A 24,613-nucleotide genomic window follows, 5' to 3' on the forward strand; every position below is an offset into this window, starting at 1 on the left:
TCATGGAAACAAGTTATTTCATCGGTTGAACTATTGAATACAACTCACGATTTGTTTTCTTTTGTGGCAAAAGACTGGCATTTGGACGTTATTTTTTGGTCAGTATCAGGCCATAACTTTACGAAGGCCACGGTATCAGGCCGTAGCCTTCGTTACTTATAGCCTGACACTTAGACTTTTGACGTTATTTATAGATTAGTGTACCGTCCAATGAGTTGTTAGTAGAGCTCAAGGAAACACGTGATCCCACTGGTTAAACTGTTGAAAACAACTCACATTTTTTTTTCTTTTGTTGCCAAGACTTGTCTTTTGACGTCATTTTGTGGTCGGTGTCAGGCTATAGATAGTATGCAGATGACGTCACTCAGGCCTTTGTTATTGTTTTTGCCATTCGCGTTTGTGAGTTGTTCTCACTATACTGTATTAACCAGACTATAGATAGTATGCAGATGACGTCACTCAGGCCTTTGTTATTGTTTTTGCCATCCGCGTTTGTGAGTTCTTCTCACTAAACTGTATTAACCAGACTATAAACGTTCATGGTTACACAGAGTTTGTGTGTTGGTCCGTTATACTTCTGGATGGCAATGTTGTGAACTCCTGGGCCAAGCGCATTCTATCTATAAAAGTTCATGGTTACACAGAGTTTGTGTGTTGGTCCGTTATACTTCCGGATGGCAATGTTGTGAACTCCTTGGCCAAGCGCATTAGAATGCATACTATCTATAAGGTGACGAAGGCTACGATCAGGCGATAGATAGTATGCGCTTGTCTAAGAAGCTCATAACATTGCAATCCGGAAGTATTTAGAACCAACACACAAAACGGTGTGTATCCATGAACGTTTATAGTCAGGCTAATACAGTTCAGTGAGCATAACTCATAAACGCGGATGGCAAAAAACAATAACAAAGACCTGAGTGACGTCATCTTCGAACTATCTATAAGTTAACGATGGCTACGCGCCGAGGCACGATAGCTCAATGTGAAAACACCATACGGGATGTTTCTGTTATTTTTAGCTGAAACACAGGCTCTGTCCGTAAATTTTGTGAACCCATTTTTATTTTTAAAGTAGTCCCTCAGAGCCATTATCCCGGTTTCTATAGCGTGAAACGGACAATAGCAATTGCTTGCTATCCTTTGGATAGGACGCTAGTCTATCGTAAAGGACTTTCCACCAAAACTAACAGACTCAGCCACCCATTCACTGCTGAGTTGTCAGGGGGGTCAGAAAAAAAAATTCGACTCCACCCGGGATCGATCTCTGTCAATTTGCGTATGAAGCGAGTGCTCTACCAACTGAGCTATCGGGACCCCCCCCACCTGTGAACTCATTCCCAGACACTTACCAAAGAAATACGTCAAAAGACAAGTCGACGACCATAACAGAAAACAAATCGTGAGTTTATTCAATAGTTCAACCAATGAGACCATTTGTTTTAATGACTACTACTACTACTACTACTACTACTACTACTACTACTACTACTACTGCTACTACTACTACTACTACTACTACTACTACTACTACTACTACTACTACTACTACTACTACTACTACTACTACTACTACTACTACTACTACTACTACTACTACTACTACACTACTACTACTACTGCTACTACTACTACTACTACTACTACTACTACTACTACTACTACTACCACCATAAACAACAACACTACTACTACTACTACTACTACTACTACTACTACTACTTCTACTACTACTACTACTACTACTAATGACAATTCACTTGGCGGTGCTCCAATCTATAGATTATGACGTCAAAACATACGTCCTAATGACAGGCTTTTAGAAGCTACGAAATTGACGTCACTCAAGTCTATGTTATTGTTTTTAGACAGCCATTTCTGTGATTAGTTCTCACTAAATTATGTCAATCAGACTCTTAACGTACTAGGTTACACATAGTTCTGGGTGTTCGTACGTTTTATCCGGCTGGTGGATGTTGTAAGTATTTTACATAAAAGCATAACGTCAATAACTTAAGAAATGCTATGCTCTGACCTAAGTGCAACCACTATCCAAATTATATCGAGGAAAGCCAAACATTATAATGATATATACTCTCTGTTGTGCGGCTATGTGTTCTAATGGTATGATACTCGCTTTCGAATCGGACGGTCCTGGGTTCGAGCCTCACTCGGCGCATAGTTGTGTTCTTGGAGAAGGCTCTTTACTCACCGTACTCAGTTGTAAAATGGGTACCTGACGTTAACAGCATTGTCTCTGTCCGAAAAAAAAATTGTAACATCACCTAACAGGCGTCATGTCCCATCCTAAATGTCAAACGTTGCTGTTGGCCAGGGACCCCTTGCTTTGAGCACATAAAGCGGATACCACGCTATATACAATCTCATTTAACTCTCTCCTTACCAACTATAGGAAAATCGTCACATTCGTTACGACACAACGAACATGTTTCTTATTCAAATTTATTTTGCACATCATAAAATTTAAAGAAAGTGAACAGTGTGTTGTAGAGCATGTTTTGCTAAAGAAATTATTTATCTCAAGAACTTTACGGCCATTGTGTTTGAGTGATAAAAAATCTATTTTTGTGTTAGTTGGGTGTGAAGTTTTGGGGAAAATCCTGAAAATGGCTGGAAAGGAGATAGTTAAAAATTGTTTTTACAAAATGTAGAATGGATAAAAAGATTCCTGGCAAAAACGATCAATGATCATCAAGCCTAGACTTTTCAACCCTTGCCCAAATATTTACGTTTTTAAACTGATTTTGTAACATAGAGGGATAAATATAGATTCTGGGTGTAATCGTGGCTATGTGGTCTAGTGGTATGACACTCGCTTTCGGATCGGACGGTCGTGGGTTCGAGCCTCGCGTTCGGCGCATAGTTGAGTCCTTGGAGAAGGCTCTTTACTCACGTTCTCTCACCGTACTCAGGTGTAAAACGATACTGGCGTAACAGCTTTGTCTTTGTCAAACAAAAATTTGTAATATCGCCTAACAGGCGTCATGTCCCGTTCTAAATGTTACGTGTTGCTGTTGGCTAGGGGCCCCTTGTAAAGTGCTTTGAGCACGTTTAGGGGATATTGCGCTACATAAAAGTTCAAGTTTTTTTAAAAATAAAATCTCATTTAAAAATTGTTTCTACAGAATGTAGAATGGATAAAAATATCCCTGGCAAAAACGATCAACAATCATCAACCCTAGACTTTTCAACCCTTGCCCAAATATCTAAAATTTCCTTTATTCATCCCCAAGAGGAAATTTGTCTTGAGGGTCTATTCGAAGGAAAGACTGGAATAACCCAGGCGTCAGCCGCAAAACAGCGCCGCAAAGTGAGCTAGGGCGAGGTGATTTGCTCAAGGCCACACAACGCAGCGGCGGGTGATTGAACTCTGTACCTTTCGGGTACGAAGCAAAGACCGTGCCCTGCCCCTACGTTTTAAAACTGATTTTGTAACATAGTTAGAGGGATAAATATAGATTCTGGGTGTAATCGCGGCTATGTGGTCTAGTGGTATGACACTCGCTTTCGGATCGGAAGGTCCTGGGTTCGAGCCTCGCTCGGCGCATAGTTGAGTCCTTGGAGAAGGCTCTTTACTCACATTCTCTCACCGTACTCAGGTGTAAAATGAGTACCTGGCCGTTAACAGCGTTGTCTCTGTCCCAAAAATTTGTAATATCGCCTGACAGGCGTCATGTCTCGTTCTACATGTTATGTGTTGCTGTTGGCCAGGGACCCCCTGTAAAGCGCTTTGAGCACGTTTAGTGGATATTGCCCAATATAAAAGCTCAAGTTTTTTGTTATTGTTTTTTAATCGTCCAATACAAAAAAGGCAAAGATATCAGAAGCCATTGCATAGACATTTTTTCAATCAGAAGCACATGAAACAAAACATGCTCAGTTTTATTATTTTTTCCCCCATCAATTTTTCTCGAAACGATGTTTCTGCACTTACACCAGAACTGTCAACTTGAACATTGAAAAATTTGTAGTTTTCGGAGGGGGGGGGGATAACACTAGACATTCAATTTTCCTTTACAAGTCACCAATTTACCTTCAGAAAGATTGAAAAACGTTTCTAAGTCCTTACCCTGTGTCATTAAGTGTTATATTTTCATTTTCGACATGATTTAATCAATAATTTGATTAGACGCCTAGCTTATTTTGCTCTGCAGATGGAGCAAAAATTCGTAGATTTACGAATTTTTCGTAGAAGTAGGCAAGTCTGACTTACACAGAGACTGACGTTGACACTAAGAGGCATAGGGCTACACGACACATTACACACCTTTTGGGAATCACAGCTCGGATTTCATATTACGTCAGGATTTCATGTCTTTATGCTTAATTCTTGTCCTCAAAATTACAAACATGATTAAGTATATAAATAAATAAACGAATAAATAAATAAATATAAACAAAACGAAAAAAAACAAAACAAAACAAAACAAAAAAAAAAAAAAAAACAACAACAAAACAATAAAAACATTAATTGTGATAATTAAGTAACAATACCCTTTCTTTCACTCTGAAAAAAAAACACATCTGATTATTGTTAATTTGGCTGTGAAACTCATTCTTCAATAGCCTTCAACAGTCATGACGTCACTTCCCTCGTAATGACGCATGGTAACTTAGTAACTGGCTCTAAAGTATCGGAACAATGGCGGACGCCCTTATGAAATATTTCTCCGACGAGCATAAAAGTGTATCCAGAGGAGAAAAACACTATAGATATGATCATGTTTTGGCTTTTATACATTTTGATCACATGACATATGAAAAGTTCTAGCCAGCATGAAGAATAATAAGTAGGTACCGATTTTCTTTGTTTAGAACCACGATGGCCGCCGTTGCTTGGCGACGTGACATCAGACTATTGGATCCAATTATCGATCCCCATCTTGACCAAAACTATCAAACCTGGGACTTTCTTGAAGATTCAGATATTTTTTCCCCCTGTCCACCCATCTATGAGAAGGTAGATGGGTCTACTTCAGAACTGGCGTTCCATCAAGAAAGAGGAAAGAAATAATATTTAATATTAGAGTGAAAATAAAAGAGGACAGGAGAGGAATAATTTGCATATTATGTGCTAAGATAATATTATGACGAAAACGTATGGTTTCCTATCGTCACGAAGACAGTTTCTTCAAATATTGATCGATGTCAATGACCCTCACTTTGTTAATACGTCCATTCTTCTTCTTCTTCTTCTTCTTCTTCTTCTTCTTCTTCTTCTTCTTCTTCTTCTTCTTCTTCTTCTTCTTCTTCTTCGCCTCCTCCTCCTCCTCCTCCTCCTCCTCCTCCTCCTCCTTCTTCTTCTTCTTCTTCTTCTTCTTCTTCTTCTTCTTCTCCTCCTCCTCCTCCTCCTCCTCCTCCTCCTCCTCCTCCTCCTCCTCCTCCTCCTCCTTCTTCTTCTTCTTCTTCTTCTTCTTCTTCTTCTTCTTCTTCTTCTTCTTCTTCTTCGTCCTCCTCCTCCTCTTATTATCGCTCCGACATCAGCAGGTAAGCTGTAACAAAAATAATTACACAAACAAATAAGTAAATAAATTAATAAACATTGTAATTATAAATAATCCATAAAAACCACAACAACTACTGAAAGTTCACTGTCTTACTGAAATGATTCAAATGATTTTTAATGGCCATTCTTTAATAATTTCATACTACAAACTACATAAATATCGTGTATTATGTTCCATATCCCAGTCTCAGCTACAAAATCACATTATGAATTTGGATAAGTAAATATGACAAAAGAGAAGCAGGAATACCTATAACGTTTTCGATTGACACTCATATTTGGGATATAATTCAAATGTTTTTTTTAAAGGGTAAATATTTAAATATGTACAGTAAGGATAAAGTTTAAAGCTATTCAGAGAACAGCTGGTAGAATAAAGAGGGATTACAGGTTATGCAAAGACAATGGCATACAAACAAAAATGAGAGAAGAATTTGAAAATGCACTCATGATACAAAGCCAAAGTGAACCTGATAATGAAAAATGTGAAAAACAATTTGATATATTCCAAAAGTGTGTCTAAGCAACTGCAGAAAAGCATTTACCAATAGCTCAAATAAACAGCAAAAAGGAATGGATGACAAATGAAATTCTAAACCTATTTGAAGAAAGACGAAAATGCAACAGAGGGTCTGCAGAATACCAAACATTGAACAACCACATTAAATCCAAATGCATCGAGGCACACGAGAACTATCTAGACTGGAAATGCTGCGAAATCGAAAGAGAATACAAACCCAACCCCCAACAAGCTCACCAAAGAATAAAAGAACTATCAGGGAAAAGGAAAAGCAAAGCAGCAGGAAGTTGTATCCAAAACAAACAAGGGGAACTGCTATTTGAAGAACAACATATAGAAAGCCGATGGGTAGAATACATAGGCGAACTGTACAATGATCCAAATAGAAATGAACCACCACTGAAATTCAAAGAACCATTGACTTACTTGACTTAGATGCCTTTCGCGTCTCGACCGAAAGATCGGGTCGCCTTGGCTGTTTCCAGTATTTCCTGTGTGAGGTGTCTCCAATATTGCCGGTCCTCTGCTAGGGTTCTCAGATTTTCAAGGTCCCCTGCCGTTATGAGACTAATGCTTTGTCCAAGTGTTGTGAGGTTTTTGTTTAGGATCACGGGAGTGTTGTGATCGGTCTTCCTCTGAAAAGGTTCCCGTGTTTTTGGAAGTATCCCGACATGGCTTGGTTTGCTGGTATGTTTTTGTCCCTGCGTAGTATGTGACCGAAAAGTTGCCATCGTTGTTGTAAAATGTCAAGGGAGATTGGTCTTTCTTTTGTGATCTTATAGAGTGATTCATTTGAGATCTTTTTGGGGTATTTGATGTCCAGTACCCTTCTTAGCTGTGTGCGATGGAAGGCATCCAGATGTTCTTCTTCGGATTTTGTCAACGCCCAAGTGCCGCAGTTATACAGAAGTACCGGTTTTACAAGAGCATGGTACAGTTTCAGTTTGGTTTTTCTCTTTATTTTGTCACCTCTAATCCATACTTTGGTGAGTTTACTGAGTGCGGCGTTTGATAGCTGTTTTCTTCTTTGTACATCCTCGGTGTCTCCAATTAGTGAGCCGACTTTCTTTGTTCTTTTCCATTCCTCTTTGTTCCTCGATATTGTTGTAAATTCGGTTTTATTGGCATTGACTTGGAGGTTATATTTCATGAGGGTATTTTGTATGATGTCTATATTTGCTGGTGTTGATCCAATAAAATCGACATCATCTGCATAGGCGATTTCTCTAGGGATTGCATTCTCAATATGAGTCGTTGGTTTTGGAATGACTTTTCGAACTTCTTTCAGAGCGTGTTCTAAGTATATTGTGAACAGAATCGGGCTCAGACTATCTCCTTGGGGGGTCCCGATGTTACTTTCGAACTGCGTCTGTTTTGTGGCCCCGTATATCCTTGGTTGTATCTTTGTGTTGCTGAGGAGAAATCGGATTATTCGGAGCTCGTCTTCGTCTACTATTTCTGTTAATATCTCCAAAAGTTTTCCTCTGTCGATCGTATCAAAGGCTGCGGACATATCGATTCCGGTTATTGTTATGGATATGTTTTCTTTGAGTGCCTTTGCTGCCAACCATTTATGTGTCCATACAACGTCCGATGTGCTTCGGTCTTGGCGAAACCCGCTTTGGCTATGTGATAGATAATTTTCTATTTTCGGTCTAATTCTGTTGAGGACAATAGTTGACAGTGTTTTTCTTATGGTATTCAGTAATGTTATTGGGCGCAGGTTGTTTACGGGTCCTTTCGTTTTTCCTGGTTTTTGTATTGTAATTAGGACACCGCTGTTTATGTCCCAGTCTTTGTGTGTTGAGAATGTTTTGTTCATTATGTTTGCAATGCTCAGATCCAGGAGAGGGTACCGCATTTCAGCAATTCAGCGGGAATTTCATCTTCGCCTGGGGATCTGTTATTGTTTAGGCACTTTATGCTATTTCTAACTTCAGTTGTTGTGATGCGGTTGTTTAGGTCTCTAGGGTTTCCTGAGAAGGGGCGATATTTGTGAGACTTGTTTGTGAAATTTCTGCTGGAAGTGGTCAGTTACAATGTCAAGGATATCGTTGGGATTTGTTGTCTGTTTGCCAAATTTATCCTGTAGTTTTGGGTTCTCGAATGGTTTTCGGTTCAGAGATTTCGTCGCTTTGAACATAGACGATGCGTTATTTTTTGACTTTTCTATGTCTTCCACTTTTTTGTCTAATTCCTCGTTTCTGTGTTTTATTGTAAGTGATCGAATTGAATGCAGTATTTTGTTTCGTTCCGTTTTCAGGTTTATTATTTCTTCCGAGTCTTTCGTGTTTTGTATCCTGATCCTAAGTTCTTTTTGTTGCCGCGATAGATCGTTAATAGCGATGTTAGGCGTTCGATTTGGTTTGTTCTTAGTTGTATTAATAGAGCCTGCACTTTCTTCCCCCGCATATTTCATTGCCGCTTGCGTCTCTTTCCATTCATTGTTTGGATTACTGTTTTGCTTTATTTTCCATAGACTTGAGTTAAGTTCATATTGGTAATGAATGCGACATTCTCGCTCATTTACTATTTTTGCCGTGTTTATTTTGACTGCCGTTTTACCTTTCTGTCTTCGTTGTCTGTACACATTTATGTTGAAATTCGTTTTTACAAGTTTGTGATCGGATGTTAGCAGTGTACCACCGTATGATCGCGAGTTGGTTGAGTAGTGTTTATGGCGGTGTCGACATATGATATAGTCTATTTGGTTGTGTATTGTTATCATTTTGTCTTGGGTTTGGTCTTTCCTTTGTCCTACCCATGTTGTCTGGTGTCTTGATGGTGGTTGAAAGCACTGTTTGTTATGAAAAGTTTTCTCTGTTCACAGAACTGGACTAATTTTTCTCCGTTATCGTTACGTTTTCCTTTTGAGTATGATCCTAAACATAGTGTGTCACTGTCGAGACGTTTTCCTACTTTGGCATTAAAATCTCCAGCAATTATTAATATTGATTTGTTTCCTATTTTGTTCAGTGTATCGTCTAGGTCTTTGTAAAATTTATCAGTTTCCTCTGGGTATTGTTTTGCGCGTTGACTTTTGGTGCGTAAACATTTACGATTGAGATAGTGAACGTCTTCTTACCGTGATCGTCTTTGTTATTGTTATTCTGGTTCCTTGAATTGATCTTACACTTAAGCTCAAGAACACATATTCTGTCCGAAACATTCCATTCGTCACTAGTCAAATCCCTGCAGTTTTTATTTATGAGAAATCCACATCCATAGTGAGGTGAACTGGAAGCAAAGCACAGCAGTCTGTGACCATTTATTGTTTGGTCGACGCCATCTTGGATCTTCGTCTCTTGTAAACACAACACATCGATTTTATAACTTTCTAAATCTTGACACAGTTGTTCCTTTCGAATGTTACTTTTAATAGATCTTAAGTTAAAAGTTCCAATATTAAGATTAGTCCACATCAGGTAAAAATTAAAGATCCCACACAGTGAATAAATGGAAACATAAGACTATCCACTGAGCCGAAGCTCAATGTCAACAGGTGTCAGCCATGTTGTCCGGAAGAGAACCATTAAGCGGACCAAACATCACCAAAAGTGAAATTGAACATGCCATGGAACGAATGAGGGATGGTAAAGCAACAGGCCCTGATGAAATATCTGTAGAGGTATTAAAAAGCCTAGGAGATCTAGCAATTGATGAACTTCACATATTATTCAACAATATATACAATACTGGGAAAATTCCAGAAGATCTCTGTAACTCTATTTTCATAGCAATACCAAAGAAAGCAGGTGCAGTCAGATGCGAAAATTTTAGAACTATAAGTTTAATAAGCCACATCAACAAAATACTGTTGCGTATAATTATCAACAGGCTAAGGAATAAGATTAACCCCGAAATCGCAGAAGAACAATATGGATTCCAACCTGACAGAGGGACAAGGAACGCAATATACCTCCTCCGTGTTTTAAGTGAAAGAGCTATACAGGTTCAGACCCCAGTATACCTCTGTTTTGTCGACTACAAAAAAGCTTTTGATAGAGTACGCCACGAAGAAATACTAAAACAACTGCACTCCATTGGCGCTGATGAGAAAGACCTCAGACTCATGCAAACATTATACTACACCCAGCAGGCATCTATCAAAATCGGAAACTCTACAGGAAATTCCATTCCTATTAAGAAAGGAGTCCGTCAAGGGTGTGTTGCCTCACCAGATCTGTTTAATCTATACCAAGAAACAATCATGAGGGGCATAAATAATATGGAGGGAATAAAAGTGGGAGGTCACAACATAAATAATATAAGATACGCAGACGATACGGTACTCATTGCAACATCAGAAATCCAACTTCAAAAGATTGTTGACAAAGTGGTAGTAGATAGTGAAGCCAAGGGAATGGAAGTGAATATCACCAAAACGGAATGCATGGTAATACAGAAAAACCCCGAAAACAACAACACCTGCAATATAACGATTCACGGCGAGCAACTTACCAACGTAGAAAGTTTTAAATACCTAGGTTCAATAGTGACAACAGATGGAAGATGTAACCGAGACATACGAGCAAGAATAACTCAAGCCAAACAGGCCTTCATGGACCTGGGAAACATTTTGAAAAACAAACAGATGTCGTTCGGGATTAGATTCCGAGTCTTGAAGTGCTACGTGTGGCCAATCTTGTTATACGGATGCGAAAGCTGGACTACAAATGCAGAAACACAAAAGAACATTGAAGCTTTTGAAATGTGGTGCTTGAGAAGGATGCAGAGAATATCGTATACTGCACACAAAACGAACGAAGAAGTGCTAAAACAAACATACCAACAAAGGAAACTAATGCCCTTAATAGTGGATCGACAACTATCCTTTTTCGGACACATAGTAAGGAAAGATAAGAATGAATACCTGGCAAGTTGTGGAAAAATACCTTGGTAAACGCGCCCGGGGGAGACAAAGAAAAACACTCATAGACCAACTGAAGGGCTTCACCAGCCTAACAATCCAAGAGCTGTTTGAAAAGGCAAGAGACAGGGAGGAATGGAGAGAGATAATTCATGCAGTATCCGAAGCCTGGACCAGGCATGGAACCTAGAAGAAGAAGAAGATTTAAATATGTAAAAATCGACGCTTGTGATTTGACCCACCAGCGACTTCACTGTTCGATCATATGATCGATTATGACGTCAGTTTAACAAAATTTATTCAGTCTACCGAAAATGTGACTTCGTGGGTGTAAACATTATTTCCGACTTCCGGTTTCGTCTGCTCTTTGCTATTGTTATTTTACACTGGATTACTTTTTGTTCCTTGTTAGCGACCAACAAATCATGTTACATTTTTAAAGTTTTAGTTGTGTGCTGAACCCGTCATGGACTCAGAATAATATACAGTTATAGTAGATTTATGAAATCACAAAAGCCTCTAAAATGGGATCGAGAATAAGGTAACAAAAATTGAAACAAATTATGACAATTGAGATTGAGATGTCACCAAATAAACTGACTGTATAATAAACTCCCCCTTGCATGTTTGAAGTTTGACTAGAAGTAGAAGTGAAATGCATCAGTGCAGTAATTGCATTATCAGATGATATCACTTCTTTTATATGTAAACGTCTCAATCTAATGCACATTGACTGATACTGACTGTGAGCTTTAAATTTTCGGACCTAGGCGGATTTCCACTTCAAGTTCCTGTTCCAGTCTGAGTCAGTGGAAGTGAAACTTCCATGGGGGACGGTCTCAGCTGTCTACTGACTGAAACTGAACTTATGACATTTGCCTTGCTTGGATTTGACGGTTACACCCTGAATCTTCTGATTTCAAAGCAAGTTTTGAATATATATATGAAAAAACAAACAATATTTTTAAAAAAAATAAAAACAATTTTAAGAAATTCATGCTCAGAAACGGAACAAAAGGTCAAACAAAAAGGAGAAAAGAATAGACTCGCACAAAAAAAAAAAAGTGGCGGAACCAGGATTCGAACCCACAATGTCGATTCTGGTAAAACTTCCAGGGCAAACGACTAAACCATTCGGCCATGACACCCACTTCGAAGTCGACGCATATTGTGTATATGTAGTAACAACTGATTTAATGTCGGTTAATTTTATGTTTTTATAGATATTTTATTAACTTTCCTTATTTCTATGTGTATTCGGAAACATTCCATATTCTGGAATGTGGATAATTGTTTAAAAGAGCGGAGTTACAAATATGAATATGTGTCTGGGGATAACGAAATTTGGTTATCCCCAGACAGGTGTCTGGGGATAATGAAAGCCCAGCCTTTTCGTTATCCCCAGACAGGTGTCTGGGGATAACCAATTTTCATTATCCCCAGACACCTGTCTGGGGATAATGACAGCCTATGCATTAAACATGCTCAAAGTACTTTACATGGGGTCCCTAGACAACAGCTACACTCAACAAGTAGGTCAAAACATGATGCCTGTTAGGCAATATTACAATTTGTTTTGGACAGAGACAATGCTGTTAACGGGCAGGTACTCATCCTGACACCTGAGTACGATGGGAGAATGTGAGTAAAGAGTCTTTTCCAAGGACTCAACTATGCGCTGAATGAGGCTCAAACCCAGGACATTCAAAAGCGATTGTCAAACTACTAGACCACATAACTGGATGTATCCACATCATACAGTACTCACTGCTGATGCTTTTCCTCTGATCCCCGGATATCCATGATTTCGAGTCAGTGGAGTAATTAATTACCTCCTAAAAATTGCATTTCCCCCAATCAAATGTACTGGCAGTGAGAGACTTGAACATGGTGTGTGGTGGGAGGAATAGGTGCAGTTTCCCACTCTCCACAAGTTAGCTAGAGTATCAATGACAGTTTATACGAGAATTTCAATTGCGCTAAATAAAAGTGGGGGGGGGGGGGGGGATTAGTGCCGTAAAAATGGGGTTTAAAGGCAATTCTTTAAAATTTTACTTTTAAATTAAAATTTTTGTCACCATCGCCACTGATACAGTTAAAAAGTCTTGTATTTTTTCTTGACTCACTTGACTGCCCTATAGCCTTTCTCTTTCACTTTCAATTTCATCCAACTTTAAGCACTTTACAAGCATCATGATTTATCTGTCGTATTAAATGTTGCTGTCCGCTGGGAACTCCATATAAAGCATTTTGAGCACATATTTTATTGGATAATGTGCAATATAAACGATGTTTTTTAAAAATTTCCACACAGAGATAAACCAGACCATCTATTTGAAGTGTTTGTTGAAATTGCCAGTTCTCAAGGGGATGACAAGGGTAAGCAGGGCTTGATTTGTACTCACTGTGTTGTGTTTCAATGTGTTCCAGTTTGTTGTTGTTTGGCTATTGAGTTGTTGTTGTGAATTGTTTTCATGTTGGGTAACCTGTTGGGTGTCCCTGTGAGTTCCATTCACTGTCTGTGAATTTGTGACGTCACTATGGGTATAAAAACGGATCTCCCATTCTCTTTCAAAGATCTTCTTACTACGATATTCGTAATTGATTGTTGATTGAAGTTAGTCAAGTGTTGACTCTGATTTTATTGTTTTTTATTGTTTTTATTACTGGACGAATATACCCAGACTATTCGCGCGGTGCCTTGATTCATAGCATTTTTTAACCACCCATATATATATACTTTACATATATTTAGAATGCCCACTTCGGTAGAGACTTTTTCTTTAATTTTTCCTTTATTTTACCTCTCATGAACCAAGATGTAAAAATCCGTTCACGACAACACTCTATGTTAGTCAGAGGGCCCCACTTGTTTGATGGATATGTGCATAAGACTTTAACAAACATATATATGACCTTTACTATACCTTCACTAGAATATAGCAGCTTGGTCTGGGACCCTCACCACAAGATACAAATCGGAAATCGTACAAATACAAATCAGAGCAGTGAAATTTATAAATCAAACCAACAAAGACAAAATATCACGAAACTGATTTAGATCTTGAACCGTACAACAGAGACAAAAGCGTGACAAAGGCAATGACAATAATTTGCAAAAACCTAAATGACAAAGTGAAATTATCCCTCTCTGATATTCAACAAAATAAGAGGAAGTCATCCAAGTTAATGGTTCCCCACTCAAGAGTGGATACCCACATGTACTCGTTCATATTCATACCATCGACATTGAGGTAGTTGAAGAATCTCACCTCTCCAATGAAAGAAAAATACTGAGGTCTGGAGAATTTTCAAAATTGAAGTTGGATAGATTTTAAAAAGAGAAGAGGAAGAAGACAACAACAACAACAACTTTCCACCAGCAATGATTTGGTTGGTAGGTTCGCGTTAGATCTGGAAAGATATTCCATTTGATCCAAATGTTAGAACATAATTGCTATTGTGGCTCTAACACAGACCACCTACCTACTATCACCAAAAATTCGGTTAGGTTAAGATAGTTTGATAAAAAATTAATGCAATGTTAGGATTCATCTAATTTTTTTTATTGATTAACACAAGGTCAAAAGCCCTTGGATTAAATACAACAATCATTTTATCTTCTTCTTCTTCTTCTTCTTCTTCTTCTTCTTCTTCTTCTTCTTCTTCTTCTTCTTCTTCTTCTTCTTCTTCTTCTTCTTCTTCTTCTTCTTCTTCTTCTTCTTCTTTATTATTATTATTATTATTATTATTATTATTATTATTATTATTATTATTATTGTTGTTGTTTTTGTTGTTGATGTTACTGTTGTTGTTGTTGTTGTTGTTGTCATTATTATTATTATTATTATTATTATTATTATTATTATTATTATTATTATTATTATTATTATTATTATTATTATTATTATTATTATATCTAAATTATTATTTTTATTATTATTATTATTATTATTATTATTATTATTATTATTATTATTATTATTATTATTATTATTATTATTATTATTATTATTATTATTATTATTACTACTACTACTGTCTTTTCAGGTCCTTTTATTCTCCAGCAGTTTCCAGAGGACTATGATGACAATGTGAGTAGCTCAGTGACAATTTCTTATAATAATCAGCTTCTCTGTGAAATAAATAAATATGAACATAAATGTTATGCGTCATTAGGAAGGAAGTGACGTTACGACTGTTGAAGAGTATTAACTCTCAATAACTTGAACAATATAGTTAGTATATAAAAAACAAGTAGTCCTTCAGAGCCATTTGGCCCATGGAGCCAGAGTCTATCCTGGTTTCTATAGCATGAAACAGACAAATGCAATCGCTAGTCTATCATCGCAAAGTACTTTCCACCAAATCTAAAATTAAAATTAAATTGAGCTTTTATATAATAGCGCAATATCCACTAAACATGCTCAAAGCGCTTTACAAGGGGTCCCTGGCCAACAGCAACACTTAACATGTAGGACGGGACATGACGCCTGTTAGGCGATTATTATAATTTTTTCGGTCAGAGACAACGCTGTTAACGGCCAGGTACTCATTTGACACCTGAGTGCGGTGAGAGAATGTGAGTAAAGAGCCTTTTCCAAGGACTCAATGATGCGCCGAGCAAGGCTCGAACCCAGGACCTTCTGATCTGAAAGCGAGTGTCATACCACAAGACCACATAGCCGCACAACAGACGTTTTATTAGATTTTTTCCTTTTTTGCCTATTGAGCATGGTCGCAGCTCTAAATATGAATCTTTTATTCTTTTACTTCCACAGATCTATCTTGATGATGCCTTGGGTTGATTCAGTCCAAAACTAATTTGTCATATTTTATTTAACAATGTTAATGACATTGAACACACATTGATACAACAATGCCATAATTTGTCATGTTTATCACGTAATATCATGTATGGGTGACATACAAAACCATTATTTTGAATGGTGATTTGATGAAGATGAACAAAATATGTGTGTTGTACAAAATAAATGGCAAAGCTAACAAAATGCAGTCTCCTTAAAAAGAGGAGACTGGAGATTGACAAGTGCTGCAGAAACAATCTCGACTGCACCCGGGATCGATTCTGGTCTCTTTACGTGTGAAGTGAGTGCTTTACCAACTGATCTGTTGGGGACCCCCGTAGTTGGCATATTTGCCGTCTTTAATTTGTATGATCGGTTAAAAAAAGTCTTTCAGAGCCAAAACACCCAACGAGCTGGAGTTGATCCTAGTTTCTATAATTATGTGAAATGAACAATTAATAACAATTGCTTGCTACCCTTTGGATAGGATGCTAGTCTATTGCAAAGTAGGTACATTCCATCAGATCTTACCCACCCAGCCACCCAATAATCACTGCTTGGTGAACAGGGAGGTCATAAAAACAAAATATTAACTTAACTCTGTATTTATCTTGGCCTCCTTTGCGTGAAAGAAAGCATATTCTTTATTCTGCAAAGGAATATGTGATCCACCGTATCGACGCGGTATTATGTCGGGATCCACTCGGTAAGGGAAATTGAATTCATAGCCACAAATATCCAACTTGGGTATAATTTCTGTACGTTATGGTGGAATATAAAGACTACTTCTTGCTTTGCAAAATCATCTAAGGTCCAATTTCTCATCAATCTATCTCTAAATTCACTTTTTGGGGTCTGAATCATCCCGACATAATACTGTTTTGAGACAGAGGGTCACATAATATTCATCTGTTGAGACCGATAGCTAGAATTTTTTTATTTCTTCAATGTGTTGAATTCATTTCTATATTTCCCCAGGAGGCATTGGCTATGATACCCAAGTTTGCCTATCCATGCGAAACGGATGCGTAAGTTTCTCTTGTTTACCTGTAAGGTGAATTAACCAGTTGTCTGTCATACTCTCAAAAAAAGGTTACATATTTAAAAATTTGGCCAGAATATTTGTCCTTCAAATATCAACCTATTTAGATGACCCTCATCTTGTCAAAATCTCTCAAACCCACGACTTCACAATTTTATTATTATTATTATTATTATTATTATTATTATTATTATTATTATTATTATTATTATTATTATTATTATTATTATATATTATTAATTATTATTATTATTATTTAATATTATGATTATGATTATTATTATTATTATTATTATTATTATTATTATTATTATTATTATTATTATTATTATTATTATTATTATTATTATTATTATATATTATGATTATTATTATTATATATTATTATTATTATTATTATTATTATTATTATTATTATTATATTATTATTTATTATTATTATTATTATTATGATCACATCTAATCTTTTTCTCATCCAGTTCTCAAGTAGATCACTTCACATTTGTGTTGACCGATGTAGAAAGCATGTTCAGGTTTGGGTACTGTCGACACGCCACAGGCCACCAGACATGTCTTTGTATTGTTAGGTGAGTAGCTGTAAGTTCTTTTAGCAAAAGTTTCAAACTTTATTCAATGTTAGGCTTTCGCCAATAAATCAACAATTTGATGCCAACATACATGAAAGTGGAAAAAAAAAAAAAAAGGAAAAAAAGGGTAAATGGAACCAAAAAATAAACTGATACACCACACAAAAATACAACAATCGTAATAACATCAATACGTACAATAATAATAATAATAATAATAATAATAATAATAATAATAATAATAATGATAAGAAGAAGAAGAAGAAGAAGAAGAAGAAGAAGAAGAAGAAGAAGAAGAAGAAGAAGAAGCTGAGATATGCTATGACGTGTGTCGAGTTCAGGTTCAGGTACAGTCGACAGTGTGGCTTTCAGTTTTATTTTCATTGATTTTATTCCTGAATAACCCAGCGATGTTTGCACGAATTATATGACTAATCTGAAATGTAATTAACATTTTAATAATCGAAATGATTATCAGTTTTATAATTATAATTATTATTATTATTATTATTATTATTATTATTATTATTATTATTATTATTATTATTATTATTATTATTATGATTATTATTTATTATTATTATTATTATTATTATTATTATTATTATTATTATTATTATTATTATGATTATTATTATTATGATTATTATTATTATGATTATTATGATTGTTATGATTATTATTATTATGATGATTATTATTATTATTATTATTATTATTATTATTATTATTATTATTATTATTATTATTATTATTATTATTATTATTATTATTACTATTATTATTATTATTATTATTATTATTATTTATTTATTTTCTTTTTAATTATTATCTGTTGTTGTTTTTTTTTTGTTGTGCAATTGATTTTTACTAGAGTCTAATGGTCTCTCTGACACAGTAAAAAGATGAATGGTTACATTAATATTGAAATGCTGTCAATTGTTTAGTTGTTTTTATTTATTTTTTTTTTTTTCTGCATTCTCATTTGGTTTCCAGTTGTCTCCCTTGGTGTGAAGTATTCTTCAAGCTACTGGACACATTGGCCACCATCACAAACAGTCCTCATCCAGGAAACGGTGTGCTGAATTTCCTACAGACGACCTACAGTCATGAAGTACCCCAACCCAACATACCCGTCACCATTGTAGCTGGAGAAAATGTATGTAGTATTTGTATATTTGACGCATCGTCTCAGACCTGCCTCTGGGCGGGTTTCCTGACCTCCCATAGTGGGCAGGGAAGCACTTACTGTGTTTTCTATCCCCCTATATCTGTTTTCCAACATGCTTTCTGTCTTTGTCTTGGGATGAGATTACTTGGTTTTGAACTGGACCTGGCCGCGTACCCTAGCTGGGAGGGAAACAGTCAAATGGATAGTTAGAGTTTTGGGAGATGATACTTTTTTTTCTTGTAAATCATCTCTCTGTTATGCACTGTATTATGCTTTGTTTTTAGATCTTATATATGATTTGTAAACATTTGAGTGTATCCCTCTTAGTAGGGACCTGTGCTTTTGTCTGAATGACACTTTTAGATGATTTCAAACTAAGTACTTTGAGAGTATGCTATTAGCATTCTTACAATATCTGTCACTGTTTAAAGCCAGGTACTCATTCGCACTAGGGTTGAGTGGAGTAATGTGTGTTAAGTGCCTTACCCAAGGACAACATCAGGACCAGAATTTTCCACGATCATAGCCACTCATCCAGCCTGGGTGGGGTTCCTGACCTCCCATAGTGGGCAGGGAGGTACATACTGTGTCTTCTATCCCCCTATATCTATTTTTCAACATGCTTTCTGTCTTTGTCTTGGAATGAGATTACTTGGTTTTGTCCTGGCTCTGGCCGGAGTCCTAGGGAAACAGTCAAATGCATAGTTATTATTTTGGGAGATGATATTTTTTTCCTTGTAAATCATCTCTCTGTTATGTATTATTATCTTTGTTGTTTTGAATGTATAATGTAAGCATTTGAGTGTATTCCTCTTTGTTGGATTTTGTGCTTTTGTCCGGAAGAGACTTATAGGTGATCTCAAACTAAGTACATTGGTGGTATGCTCTTGGAATCTACATCTGATCCCTATTTGTTTTCAGTTCCTCTATGTCTTACTTTCTCTTGGGTGCTTTAATTGTAATTCTAGAACTTTTTACTATCCCATTTTCTTCCTTTTTACTGGCGCTGATATAACCTAAATTTGTTGCTAGCCCGTGAAACCATTAAAAACAAAACAAAACAATCACTCATCCAACCAAAAAATCATGCTATATATCGGTATTAAATATATCAAAATTTTGATGCCTTTTTTAAGACTGTTTTTAGTGATGACTACAAGTCATGGATGGTAACATTGTTCCATTCTCTCCCCAGATGTTCAATTTTACCTCACCTGATCCAAATGTGCTTCCAAGTATACCAAAAAGTGTAAGTAGATATTATTTTCATCCAAATATTACATCTTATTATCACCATCACTAATATTGTGTTACATGAAAAGCTTATACCAAAATGAATTTTTGTTTATTTTATTATCTCTTTCACTTATCCGAACCAGTGACCACCTGAGCTCTAGCCCTTCGGTCATTATCTCTTTCACTTATCCGAACCAGTGTCCACCTGAGCTCTAGCCCTTCGGTCATTATCTCTTTCACTTATCCGAACCAGTGTCCACCTGAGCTCTAGCCCTTCGGTCATTATCTCTTTCACTAACTACAGCACAGCTTTCATTTTGGACTGATCTAACTCCTATTGTTTATATCTCATTGTCGTTTGTCTTTATTCGAGTTTTTGGGAATAAATAATTTATTTTTTGGATACGTTTGTTAATTTCAGAGACACCTGACAGAATATTATAACGCAGTTGATCCGTCAAACATGATGCGTATCTTTGCCAGGTAAGAGATGACTTTTAAGGACCACACTATCATTATTGTTCAGGAGTATGAGGTCTGTGCTAGACATTGGTTATCATATCCCCCCCAATTGTCCATGCCTTTCGATCTTCTTAAAAAAATGTGTATAGAAAGAATGAAGTTGACGTCACTCGGATCTTTGTTATTGTTTTTTTTTTTTGCCATCCTTGTGTATGAGTAATTCTCACTAAACTGTATTAAAAAAAAAAAATTATGCACCACGACATCATAAGATATCGTCGCCTAGGCATTCCACGAAGGAATAGGAATATAGATGACTCATCAAACAAGATGTCTGATGTCAACAGGAATCACCCATGTTGTCCAAGTGAGCAAATTGGGGGTTAATAATCTTGCTCGAGGAAAAAAACGAAAGTGTCTGAAGCGGGGCTCGAACCCGGGTCATCCGGGTCACAGTGCAATGCCTTAACCACTCGGCCACTTCGCCCCCCCCCAAAACTGTATTAACCAGACTATAAACGTTCAATATATTTCGGGTGGCAATGTTGTGGAGCTTTTTAGCCAAGCTCACACTATCTATTGATTTGTGTTCACTTTTTGTCAGATGATGACTGATAACTTTTCTGTAGAATTTTGGCAAAATATATTTTTGATAACTTTTCTGTAGAATTTTGGCAAATATATTTTTGATAACTTTTCTGTAGAATTTTGGCAAATATATTTTTGATAACTTTTCTGTAGAATTTTGGCTAAATATATTTTTGATAACTTTTCTGTAGAATTTTGGCTAAATATATTTTTCTCATTTTGGCCATAAAACTTTTACTTCCTGTTTTGAAGTAAATATTATCTGGCCAATTTGAAGAAAAGGGGTTTTTTTTTTCAATTTTGAAATAGACAGTTGTTGTTCTCCTTTTTTTTCTTTTTTTTTTTTTTTTTGGTTAATTTTTAAGATGTTGAGAGCTGTAGCTCAATGATTCAGTAGCTGGAGTACTTAGGTCACAACCAATCAGACCAAGTTTCAATCTGCTTACTGTCAAATTTTTTTTTTTTTTTGCTTGTCTTTGGCCCCTCTGTCCACATAGCTGGTGAAGTTTCAAGTAGTTTGAATGCAAAGCTTTAATGATAGATTTTGTTGACTTTTGTATGTTATATAAAATTATAAATCTAAACCTTTGTCTTTGCCTACAATTTACTTATCTGGGTGGGGTTCCTGACCTCCCATAGTGGGCTGGGGGGTACATATTGTGTCTTCTATCCCCTTATATCTGTTTTCCAACATGCTTTCTGTCTTTGTCTTGGAATGAGATTACTTGGTTTTGTCCTGGTCGGAGTCCTAGCTGGGAGGGAAACAAACAAATGCATAGTTATTGTTTTGGGAGATGATATTTTTTCCCTTGTAAATCATCTCTCTGTTATGTATTATTATAATATTTGTTATTTTGAATTTATAATGTAAGCATTTGAGTGTATTCCTCTTTGTTGGATTTTGTGCTTGTGTCCGGATGAGACTTATAGGTGGTCTCAAACTAAGTACTTTGATAGTGTGCTCTTGGAATCTACATCTGATCCCTATTTGTTCCCAGTTCCCCTATGTCTTACTTTTTCTTGGGTGCTTTATTTGTAATTCTAGAACATTTTACTATCCCATTTTCTTCCTTTTTTACTGGCGCTGATATAACATAATTGTGTTGCATGCGCCGTAAAACCTTTAAAAACAAAAAAACAAAACAATTTACTTACCATAAAATATCTTCTCCTCTCTCTCCTAACAGCATGGTACAAGAACGTCGAATCTACATGACCTCGAAGAAACTGAGTCGATTAACAGCGTGTATCCATGCTGCAGAATCTTTGCTCTATCCCATGCATTGGTATGTCATAGCTTGGGAAAGGGGAGGGGGGGGGGTAGGGAGGGTTAGTTCTATTTGTATCCCATGCATTGGTGTGTGTTAGTTTGGGAAAGGGGGGGGGGGGGGGTAGTTCTGATTGTGTCCCAGTCATTGGTGTGTGATAGTTTAGGAAAGGGGAGGGGGGGGTAGGGGGAGGGTTAGTTCTATTTGTATCCCATGCATTGGTGTGTGTTAGTTTGAGAGGGGTGGGGGGGGGGGGGTTAGTTCTATTTGTATCCCATGCATTGGTGTTTGTTAGTTTGGGAGGGGGGGGGGTAGGGGGAGGGTTAGTTCTATTTGTATCCCATGCATTGGTATATGTTAGTTTGAGAGGGGGGGGGAGGGTTAGTTCTATTTGTATCCCATGCATTGGTGTGTGTTAGTTTGGGAGGGGGGGGGGGAGGGTTAGTTCTATTTGTATCCCATGCATTGGTGTGTGTTAGTTTGAGAGGGGGGGGGGGGGTGTGTAGTTCTGATTGTGTCCCATGCATTGGTGTGTGATAGTTTGAGAGGGGGGGGGGGGGTGTAGTTCTGATTGTGTCCCATGCATTGGTGTGTGTTAGTTTGAGAGGGGGGGGGTGTGTAGTTCTGATTGTGTCCCATGCATTGGTGTGTGTTAGTTTGAGAGGGGGGGGGGTGTGTAGTTCTGATTGTGTCCATGCATTGGTGTGTGTTAGTTTGAGAGGGGGGGGGGGGGTGTGTAGTTCTGATTGTGTTCCATGCATTGGTGTGTGTTAGTTTGGGAGGGGGGGGGGGGTGTAGTTCTGATTGTGTCCCATGCATTGGTGTGTGTTAGTTTGAGAGGGGGGGGGGGGTGTAGTTCTGATTGTGTCCCATGCATTGGTGTGTGTTAGTTTATGGGTTGTTTTCATATTTGTTCTAGTAGATAAAAGATAAAAAGATATGCACAAGATAGTTTATGGGTTATTTACATGTTTGTTCTAGTAGATAAAAGATAAAAAAATATGCACAAGATAGTTTATGGGTTGTTTTCATATTTGTTCTAGTAGATAAAAGATAAAAAAATATGCACAAGATAGTTTATGGGTTATTTACATGTTTGTTCTAGTAGATAAAAGATAAAAAAATATGCACAAGATAGTTTATGGGTTATTTACATGTTTGTTCTAGTAGATAAAAGATAAAAAGATATGCACAAGATAGTTTATGGGTTATTTACATGTTTGTTCTAGTAGATAAAAGATAAAAAGATATGCACAAGATAGTTTATGGGTTATTTACATGTTTGTTCTAGTAGATAAAAGATAAAAAAATATGCACAAGATAGTTTATGGGTTATTTACATGTTTGTTCTAGTAGATAAAAGATAAAAAAATATGCACAAGATAGTTTATGGGTTATTTACATGTTTGTTCTAGTAGATAAGAGATAAAAAGATATGCACAAGATAGTTTATGGGTTATTTACATGTTTGTTCTAGTAGATAAAAGATAAAAAAATATGCACAAGATAGTTTATGGGTTATTTACATGTTTGTACTCGTAGATAAAAGATAAAAAGATATGCACAAGATAGTTTATGGGTTATTTATGTTGTTCTAGTAGATAAAGATAAAAATATGCACAGTTTTAGGTATACTGTTGTCTAGTGATAAGATAAAAATTGCAAATAGTTTATGTATTATTTGTTTAGTGTAAGATAAAAATAAAAGATATTTTATGGTTTATTTTGTTCAGTAGATAAAAGATAAAAATAAAGATTTTAGGGTATTTATGTTTTTTAGTAGTAAAAGATAAAAAATATGCACAAGATAGTTTATGGGTTATTTAATGTTTGTTTAGTAATAAAAATAAAAAATTACAGATAGTTTTGGTATTTAATTTTATAGAAAGATAAATATACAAGTGTTTGTTATTAATGTTTGTAGTATAAAGATAAAAAGTTGCAAGATAGTTTAAATTATACATGTTTGTTTGTTAAAAGATAAGTAGAAAGATATTTATGTATAATGTTTGTTAGTTAAAAGTTATAATTAAAGATATAGGGTATACAGTTGTTTATGTATAAGATAAAAAATATGACAAATATTATGGGTTATTTATTTTGTTTAGTAGTAAGATAAAAAAATATAAGATATGGTATACTTTGTTTAGTAGATAAAAGAAAAAAATATGCACAAATATTTATGGGTTATTTACATGTTTTCTAGTATAAAGATAAAAAATATGACAAGATAGTTTTTTTCATGTTGTTTAGTAGATAAAAAAAAAAAATATGAATTAATGTTTTTTATTACTAGTTAAAGATAAAGATAAATAGTATACAAGTTGTTTATGGTTATTTAATGTTTTAGGATTAAAGATAAAAAAGAAAGATAAGTTTATGGGTTATTTAATGTTTGTTTAGTAATAAAGATAAAAATATGCACAAGATAGTTTATGGGTTATTTAATGTTTGTTCTAGTAGATAAAAGATAAAAAAAATGCACAGATAGTTTATGGGTTATTTTAAGTTTGTTTAGATAAAAGATAAAAAAA

The 24,613-nt window shown here is 36.0% G+C and overlaps 1 protein-coding gene across 1 annotated transcript in view; it reads left to right on the forward strand.

Annotated features, from left to right (window-relative positions):
- Window positions 1-11,275: 11,275 nt before the first annotated feature.
- LOC144980274 (uncharacterized) overlaps window positions 11,276-24,613 on the forward strand; it is a 61,908-nt gene continuing 48,570 nt past the window's right edge. The window contains exons 1-9 of the mRNA XM_078927906.1: window positions 11,276-11,458; window positions 13,232-13,296; window positions 14,968-15,011; window positions 16,704-16,753; window positions 17,247-17,354; window positions 18,351-18,513; window positions 19,721-19,774; window positions 20,183-20,244; window positions 21,999-22,097. Of these exons, the coding sequence (XP_078784032.1) occupies window positions 11,442-11,458; window positions 13,232-13,296; window positions 14,968-15,011; window positions 16,704-16,753; window positions 17,247-17,354; window positions 18,351-18,513; window positions 19,721-19,774; window positions 20,183-20,244; window positions 21,999-22,097 (662 nt within the window). The 5' untranslated portion in view covers window positions 11,276-11,441. The remainder of the gene's footprint in view (window positions 11,459-13,231; window positions 13,297-14,967; window positions 15,012-16,703; window positions 16,754-17,246; window positions 17,355-18,350; window positions 18,514-19,720; window positions 19,775-20,182; window positions 20,245-21,998; window positions 22,098-24,613) is intronic.

Source organism: Berghia stephanieae, chromosome 9 (genome assembly GCF_034508935.2).
Source record: "Berghia stephanieae isolate SIO BIC M18660-M18661 chromosome 9, UCSD_Bste_1.3, whole genome shotgun sequence".
In the NCBI taxonomy this organism is placed as follows: Eukaryota; Metazoa; Mollusca; class Gastropoda; order Nudibranchia; family Aeolidiidae; genus Berghia; species Berghia stephanieae.